Source organism: Lipotes vexillifer, unplaced genomic scaffold (genome assembly GCF_000442215.2).
Source record: "Lipotes vexillifer unplaced genomic scaffold, Lipotes_vexillifer_v1.1 scaffold253, whole genome shotgun sequence".
NCBI classification, from domain to species: Eukaryota; Metazoa; Chordata; class Mammalia; order Artiodactyla; family Lipotidae; genus Lipotes; species Lipotes vexillifer.
In genome coordinates this window covers 412550-420931 of record NW_006780322.1, presented here as the reverse complement: position 1 = coordinate 420931, position 8382 = coordinate 412550, and the positions used below count along the sequence as shown (strand labels likewise).

General features: G+C 49.6%; 2 protein-coding genes across 6 annotated transcripts in view; one reads left to right on the top strand and one right to left on the bottom strand.

The window, feature by feature from the left end:
• Positions 1–2957, bottom strand: part of PRADC1 (protease associated domain containing 1) — a 4260-nt gene extending 1303 nt beyond the window's left edge. Inside the window, 3 exon segments of the mRNA XM_007453371.1 lie at positions 1–39; positions 557–657; positions 2819–2957. Of these exon segments, the coding sequence (XP_007453433.1) occupies positions 1–39; positions 557–657; positions 2819–2885 (207 nt within the window). The 5' untranslated portion in view covers positions 2886–2957.
• A 973-nt stretch (positions 2958–3930) lies between these two features.
• Positions 3931–8382, top strand: part of CCT7 (chaperonin containing TCP1 subunit 7) — a 16783-nt gene continuing 12331 nt past the window's right edge. For 3 of the 5 annotated variants that reach the window (XM_007453370.1, XM_007453367.1, XM_007453366.1), the window contains exon 1: positions 3931–4088. In XM_007453370.1, coding sequence (XP_007453432.1) covers positions 4083–4088 — 6 coding nt within the window. In that variant the 5' untranslated portion in view covers positions 3931–4082. The remainder of the gene's footprint in view (positions 4089–8382) is intronic. The other 2 variants (XM_007453368.1, XM_007453369.1) reach the window with 2 other exon arrangements.

Sequence of the window (8382 nt, the reverse complement as noted above, 5' to 3'; positions counted from 1 at the left end):
TTCAGCAGGGACAAGGTGAATCTGCTCATACCTTGTGTGCTGAAAGACAGGTGAGAGTGTGGGGAGACACACCTGCTTTAGGACTGGGCTGACCATCCCATCTTATCAGCTTCTCACAAAGTGTGAGGGAAATGAGGAACGATTTCTGTGTACTGGACACTTGAGCATTTTTACTTAATTCTCACAAAGGTCTATCTAGTCCTATCCCACCCTGCCTTTCCCAGACATAGGAAGGGAAGTTGGTATGGACCCAGAGAGGGGAAGTAACTTGCCTTGAGTCATGTAGTTCAGAGGTGGAGCTAGCAGAGCCCTTGGTTTTTCACTACTTCGTGTCCCTAAGAAGACAGCTTTTCCCTCTGTGGTGCCCAGGTCTGTATTATACCCAGAGGAATAGCTGGAAGCCCTTCCTGGCTCTGTAGCCCCTGGAAGACAGCTGGATTCTGCCCCCTTCTCTGTCCCAGCACTCAGGTATGGGTTGAAGCGATGAGGGCCACCTCAGCTTAGTGCAGGGAATGTGGAGACAGGATCAGAGTTGAGGGGGCCTCCCTGAACTTACAAAGATACCACCAAAGTCCTTGGCAGGCGTGGCTGTGAAGATATATCGAATGTCCCCAGGACTCAGCACTTGAAAGTACAAATAATCATGGATGCGTAAGCCTGAAAGGTAAAATGTACAGGTGAGAAGGCTCAAGGGAAAAAAGCTGGCTCAGGTTCAGATCATGGACCCCATGCCTTCAACGGGGCTGGTTAATGTCTGGGCCCAGAGACCCAGCTTCAGCCTGTTGGGTCCTGCAGGTGGGTAGGATAGATGGTCTCTGCCCTGGAGAGGATAGAGTTGATGCAGACAGAGTTAGTAACCCCAGAGATTTACAGCTGCTGCTGTTGCTGCTTACACGGGTGAGCCAGGAAGACATAGCTCCAGTGTTAACCTCTCTGAGGGTTAATTCATTCATCTTTGCTCTGAAGCAGACTTAGGAATTTCAAGATGGAGATGTGGTAGCCTGCGTACAAAGCAACTCTCACCAAAACTTAAAAGTTGACTCTGGTTCCGCTGCCATCCTCCTAGTCCAGCCACTATCATTTCTTGTCCTGGCTGTTGCAGCTTTTTAACTGGTCTTTTTTTTTTTTTTTTTTTGTACGCGGGCCTCTCACTGTTGTGGCCTCTCCCGTTGCAGAGCACAGGCTCCGGATGTGCAGGCTCAGCGGCCATGGCTCACGGGCCCAGCCGCTTCACGGCATGTGGGATCTTCACGGACCGGGGCACGAACCCGTGTCCCCTGCTTCAGCAGGCAGACTCTCAACCACTGCGCCACCAGGGAAACCCTAACTGGTCTATCTTGGCCTCCATTTTTGCTCCCTACGGTCCATTCCCCCAATAACTGCCAGGGATTTTCTTAAAACCTCTTAAAGCAAATATGATCATGTCACCACTTCAATACCCTTCAACGACTTCCCTTTGCACTTAAAATCTAAACTTAACTCTGACCTGCAAGGCCCTGCTTGATCTGGCCCTCCAACCTCATCTCTTCCTATGTTCAAGCTACACTGCCCTCCTTTCAGTTTCTTCACATCTCCAAGGCTTCTTGCAAGTTCCCTCCCCCTACCCCCACCTCTACCCCTTCATATGGCTCACTTCTATTTATCCACCAGGTCATAACTTAAATGTCACTTAGAGAAACCTGCCCTGTGACTGCCCTCCCCTTATGCCCATTCAAAATGTACTTCTTCTCCAATGACACTTCTAACATCATTTGTAATTATACAGTATTTGTAATTTTTTGTTTATTGTCTATCTCCTGCACTAGGACAAGGACCTAAGTTTGTAACTTCATTCAATACTGTATCCACATTATCTAACATAGTGGCTAGGATACAGTTGGTGCTCAAAAAGGTTGTTGAATGAATGAACGGCTATTTCCAGCTCTACTGTGTTGAGGAAGGGAATTGCCCAGAATAACCAGATATTTCTGGGGTGTGGATCTTTTAGCACCAAAGTCTAATGATTTACCTGAACTTGAGTCCCTGGTTTCCTTAGCCCAGAGAGACTGAGGAATGTGAAAAGGTGGAAGCTGCTGCCACAAGTCTGTTAGTCAATCAACAAACTATCAAGTCGCTACTGTGTGCCAGCGTTGGGATGGATTGTGGCTTTTGCTGTCCTTTTCTACTGTCCAAAATCCGCCACCCGGTAGAGCTCCACTGGCTTGGCACTGGGCTACATATATGGCCTTTTATCCTGGGAGTGAAGACTTCCCATCAGGTACAGATAGACTCCCAAGGAAGCTTTCCTGGATTAGCACTAAGCTTCCCCTCCTTCCCACATACACCTTTGCCTGGCCTTTGCATCTGCTGATCTGTGTAAATCAAGTGTAGGTATACGCATGTGCTCACGTACGTATATGGGTGTATGTTTATGTTCTCGTGTAGGTGCAAACAAGTTGGGTGTGTACATATGTGCTAGTGCCTGTGAACCCACGTGTAGCAATGTGTGGCCCCGTTTATGTATGTGAGTGCTCACGTATCTCCAGCTTGTAGTATCGCTAGTTGCTCCTTGTTCCTCGCCACCTAAGTCAGCGCTAGTGGGGGTAGGGGGAGTCTTACTTCGACGTGGGGGGCTGAGGACTCACAGCCCAGCCTCAGGCCGCACACAGTTCATGCCCCTCGGGAACCACTACCCACCCACTCCAGGCGCCCGTCTCTGAACCTGCCCTGCTCCGAACTCGCGGGGTCCCCAAGGTGACCCGTGGCCCCCGGCCCGAGACGGGCTTAAGCTGGGCCGCCAGCCCCGCCCTGAAGCGCAGCCCCGCCCGTTGCCGCTCACCGTGGGCCGCGACGCACGCGGGGAGCCAGAGCACAAGACAACACCAGCCCGCGGCGCCGGGGATCATCTCCAGGGCCCGGCCCGGCGCCGCGCTTCCTCCAGCCGCCCTGCTGCGCGTAGCTCGCCGGACTTCGGCCTGACAGCTGCTCTGGACTCCCGCCCCCAGACCCGCTCACGCCGCCGGTTGGTGCACCGGAACGAGGCCCAGGGCTGATTGGTTCTGACGCCTGCTCGTGTAGCCACATTTGTCGCCCCTGTGCCCTAGCCCACTTCCTATTGGTGGAGAGAAGTGGGGCCGAGGGCTGATTTGTTTTAACTCTTAACTGTAACTGCCGTCCCCGCCCCAGCATTTCTCAGATTGGATTCGACTCCGCAGGACCTTGCTGGCTGGGGGGGCGGGAGAACTGCAGGTGGGAGACCCGCAGGACTCGCCTCAGCCGCCGAAAGTCTTGGCCAATCAGCTCGTGCGGTCTCGGCCGGATCCTCCCTGTGGCCGCTTCGCAAGACGACGACTTACCTTCCCCTAGTTGTGTTTTCCTCCTTCCGATCCCTTCTTTGGGAAGGCATTAGTCTAGCGCCCAGGTGGTGTCCGGCGACCCCTGCCTAGTTCCACCGGCGCTTGCGCTCTCATAGTCAGTAAGGCTCTGGGGACATAGACTGATGTACACGACCCTCGAGGAAGCTCTGGCCAGGTGCCCGCGCCTGTTTATCTACCATTTACTGTGCAACTGTGATTTTGGACACCTAACCTCTCAGCCTCAGTTCTCTCATCTGTAAATTGGGCATGATTTCAGTACCATCGCGATAGCGTTGTGAGGATTAAATGAGCTCGCTTACGTCAAATGCTTACTTAGCAAAAGCCTGTTCCGCGGTCAGCGCTCAATAAATATGTGCGTTTATTGCATTCCTTGGGCTGGCGTTTGAGGGGAGAAGGGAAATGGAATTAGAGTTAGTGGGTGACGCGGGCCGAGCAAGGATCCTACATGCTCAAAACGAATGGCACCATCGAAAACCAGCGACTGACTCTTCCTTTAGCACCGCTTCTCGTAAGACGGCTGGCGGAAGCCCAGCCCCTGGTCCTTCTAGCCACGCCGACTCTGTGATAGCGAACCATAGAGTGGCGGAAGCGGCCCATCCCCTTCCTCTCCCGGTCCAACGGCTTGGCGAAGCTTCTGGGGGTTTCTCTGGCGCGGAGGATTGTGGGGTTGCTGGGCGACCCGGACGCAGAGAAGAGGAGTAGCGGGCCACTGAATAGGCTTCCAAGATGATGGTGAGTGGTGTCTTGCGTATCTGGCTCCATCCGCTGCCATCTGGTCAGTAGCTGGCGCCGCCTGGCCGGGGCCGGTCCAGTAGGACCTCCCCCTCCCCCCCGCCAGCCTACTGCCTCGGTCCTTCCCCCGAGCCCTGTCTGTGGGTGATCCCGGCCCGCCGCCGCCTGGTGGGCCCGGGCACGGAGCAGCGGCCCTCCATGAGGGTTGTGTGGGGCTCAAGAGGAGGCTCTGGTCTGGCCGGCTGGGGACTGCAAATCCCAGGGTGCTTCGGGGCCGCGAACCCGCATCGGCCACCCAGTTTTCTGAGACCCCATAATCATGACCTGGGTTAAATGACTGCGGGTTGAGCGTGCATACGCGGTCGAGGGCCAGACTAGGAAGCTCTGGCTGCCCTGGAAAATGCGGATGTGAAGCGGGTGCTTCCTAGAACCTGCAGAGGCAGCATGGGGACCTTATGTTGGGCCGAGCCCAAGGTCTCAACTGTGGTCGCTCACTGCTCCCCGCCTGCTGCTGCGTAAATGGAAACAGACCTCTCCGCTCGTACTTTAATTAACTCACTCGTTCATTAAGCAAACGCATATTTATTACCTACTGAATGTACCAGGCTCCGCTGGTTGTCGGAGGTCCACCTCAGCCAGGAGAATAAGTAGGGCAGATGGGGACACTGCATCAGAGGTGGGAAGACCCGGCCTCTGACTCCGACCCTGTCTGCGCCTCCAGGTGTGACATTAGGCGGCTTTTCTAGTTGGCCATCTAACTCTGGTTCTCGTTTTCTTAAGTTAGGGAGGTTGGTGAATCCTGGAGTGTCTCTGTAGCCCTCCTCCCCTCCCCGCTTCCACGGCGTCCCTTTTTCCATCTCAGCTGCAGATACCTTACGTGGGTCCCAAAGCACCTCGGTGGTGTCTCCTGAGTTGCTGTTGAACAGGGTCAGCTTTTAAGTGTTTGAAGCAAAACCCTAAGATACTGCTCCCTGTGCACTTGGCAGTTCACTCGTTCATTTTAGCCTATCAATCCAACTCAGTTATCTGTTCTTTTCCTGCTTCCTCAGCTTATCCCTGACCTAGTAGATGTCAAACTGACCCTTATGAGGTGTTCATTATGGCCAAATGCCCTGTGAATCCTGCCTGTACCCAAGATAAAAGGAACCTGGAATTAATCTGTGTTCCCTCGCCCTTTCATACCTCCAGTACTGCCTTTTTCAGTCCATCTTCAACGTTACTATTCCTGAAGTCATCTTCATCTTGTGTGCAGAGGCAGCATAGTAGAGCAGTGGAGAGTAAGGGCTTTGGAGCTACACTGAATGCCTAGGTTCATAACTAGCTCTGCCACTTACTAGGTGTGTGACTTTGAGCATGGTATTACATTTCTGGCCCTCAGTCTGTTAAAGGGGATTAAATGAATGAATACATATGAAGCGCCCATCAGGTAGTAACACTCAGCATGTTAGCTAGTCTGCTAGGTGGTTGCTTGCCTTTTTGTCCCTGTAATCCACCTTCCTGCCAAGGCTACCATAAGAGTTTTGATTGGCCTTTAAAGAACTGGGGATCAGAACGAAGATTCTTCTGACTGGTGATAAAACCCTTCACCAAGAGGCTCCAGACCACCACCTTGGGTTTTTCCTGAACTGATGTCTTTTCTGTTTCTTTGCTGCATTGACCATTTATAGCTATCCTTTTGGTGTGTGAAACTTCAGTCACCAAGAATTCTCCTTGCTGTTACTGAATTGGTACTTGATATTCTGGAAGCCTTCTGTGATTGAGAGGTAAAAGGGTTCCCCAGAAAGCTCAGTCTTTGGTACAGCTGTACAGAATGTATGCTTGCCTTTGTGGTATTGAGCACTGCATGACTTAGCATATGAACACCTGTTGTTTTATAGAGCGTCAAGCTTAATAATGCTTAATAAAAGTTTTTAAGGAGGATGAAGAAGAAGACTATTAAGCTGAGATTACCAAGCCTTCCATGATACCCTTGGCAGATTACTGGATTCTGCTGTTGTTTCTTTACTTGAGTAAAAATGTGGTTGGAAAGTAACTTAGGGACAGAAGCTGGGCTTTCCATAGCAGTGCTTGCCCCCCGGGAAACTGATAGAAGAGGACCCATCCTGATTGACCTGGCTTGGCTCAATCCAGCCCTCCCACCTTTCCCTCCTTAAATGATCTCTGTACCCAGCCTGCCATTCCTGTAGGGCCTTTAAAGCGTAGGGAACTTGGGGACAACGTGGTGAGCTGCTTCCAAGCCCTCCTTGCTTTGTACTTAAGAATTTTCAGTGAATTTAGTATCACCATGATGCCGATGCTTTTCCAAAAATAACTGACTGCCACCTTATTTCACGGCTTGTATAAAGCATTTTCAAGTGTAGTTGACCCTTGAAGAACTCGGGGGTTAGGAGGCCTGACTCCACTCAGTTGAAAATTTGCATATGATTTAGTCAGCCCTCCATATCCGGGGTTCCTCTGTATCCGAGGATTCAACCAACCTCAGATAGTGTAATACTGTAGCATTTACTATTGAAAAAACATCCAGGTAAAAATGGATCCACACAGTTCAAACCCATGCTCTTCAAGGGTCAGTTGATATGTAACAGTTGAATTTTCAGCACCAAAAGCTTCTGTATATTGTTTTGTATGTGACCAAATCTAGGCATTCTACACATTGAGATTAGTGTACTCCTTACCTTTGGGAAGCTTGTACTTTAAGATGGATGGCAATATAAACATTATGCTCAAGAAGGAGCAGAGAGTGTTGGGATCCCCTGTTCCCAATGCTCATGTTAACGGCTGTTGAGAAAACTTGGAAGAATGGAGACTCTGAGGAATTGCTGGCCTAGTGGTAAGAAAGTGGTTTTGGTAGAACGGGGCAGTGTGGCTCTTGTTGGTGGGGGTACAATTTGGAGGTAGAGGGAGAAAAAGTTCATAAAAACGTTGGATAAGTTAGCCTTGGAGGGGTGAAAGAATCTGTCATAGGAGATAGGAAGGGATTAAGACTCAAGTTGGTTTTTGATTTAAAACGTAAGGCTTCATCCGGGGCAGGGTTGGACCAGAGGTGACTTGAGGTTGCCCTGAGGAATGATTTAGCAGGACTGGGAGAAGGTGGGGCCTTTTGGGGGACACAGCTTTCCTTGTGAGGAACCCGAAGGAAGGCTGAGAGTATAGAGAAGCCATTTCTTGCCACCAAACCTGGGATTCTACCATGAAAAGGAAGGAATTTTCCTTCCAGTATTCTTTAAAAAAAAAAAAAAAGTAATGTGTGATATGTTTGTTAGAAAAAGTTGAAACAAAACAAAATATCCAAGTGTCAAAACTTTCTTTACTTACCACTCTTACTCATTAGAGTTTGTTGTACATTTTTCCAGCCTGTTTTTATGCATTTGCACATTATATCTTGCCTCTTCTTACCCATTTTCTATAGTTGTTTTTTGTTTTTTTTCTCAGTGTAAATTAGACTATGCCATTCCTCTGCTAAAAGCCTTTCCAGGGCTTCCCTTCTTTGTAGGACTAAAATCTAAACTCCTTACAATAGTCTATAAGTGAGTAGTGACCTGGTTCCTGCCTGCTTCTGCAGCCTCATTCCAGTCTTCCACTTACTCACTACCCTCCAGCTACACTGGCCAAAGGAGTCGAATTTTTAAAGAAACTGCTCAGTTAATGTGGAGTCAGCCTCATGGGTTGCTCGACTTTGTAGTGTGTGAATTCCTGGCTCCTTTTTGTTGGGCTGAAACAGCCCTGTGCTTTCCTATGCCTTCCCTGCTCAGACACCTGAAGTACCCCCTAGGGGTGGACATGGGCAGTGATTTTCAAACTTTATATTGTAACCCACAGGAAAAAATAAATTTCAAAGCATAGCGTAATAGTACACACATAACTAACATAACAAAAATGTTGCAACAGTATTTATCCTTAATTTGTATTATACACATAAAATCAGTCACAAATGCAGGGAAGACTGGGCCTGGTTCATGAGCTCATCTCTGAAGGCACAGGCTTGGATGCAGAGAGAAAGCAGTCTTGTGTGCTAAGCTAAGGAATTAACTGTCTGCTAATGGTCACTGGAGCAAAGGTACCTAAGCAGGCGCTTTAAAATAAGCAGATATCCCTGTCTTCCCAGAGTTTCTAAAGCAGTTCCACAGATAAAGCCTCTACGAGAACAGTGACTGTTCTGGAGACCAATGCAAAATAGAGAAAAACTTGTTTAGGGTATCTGGTTGGAGTTTAGTCACAAGGAGGCTTTATGGACCCAGCATGAGAGAGGGAAACATTGCTGTACAAATTAGATTTGTTGTCATTTTGTGAGGCA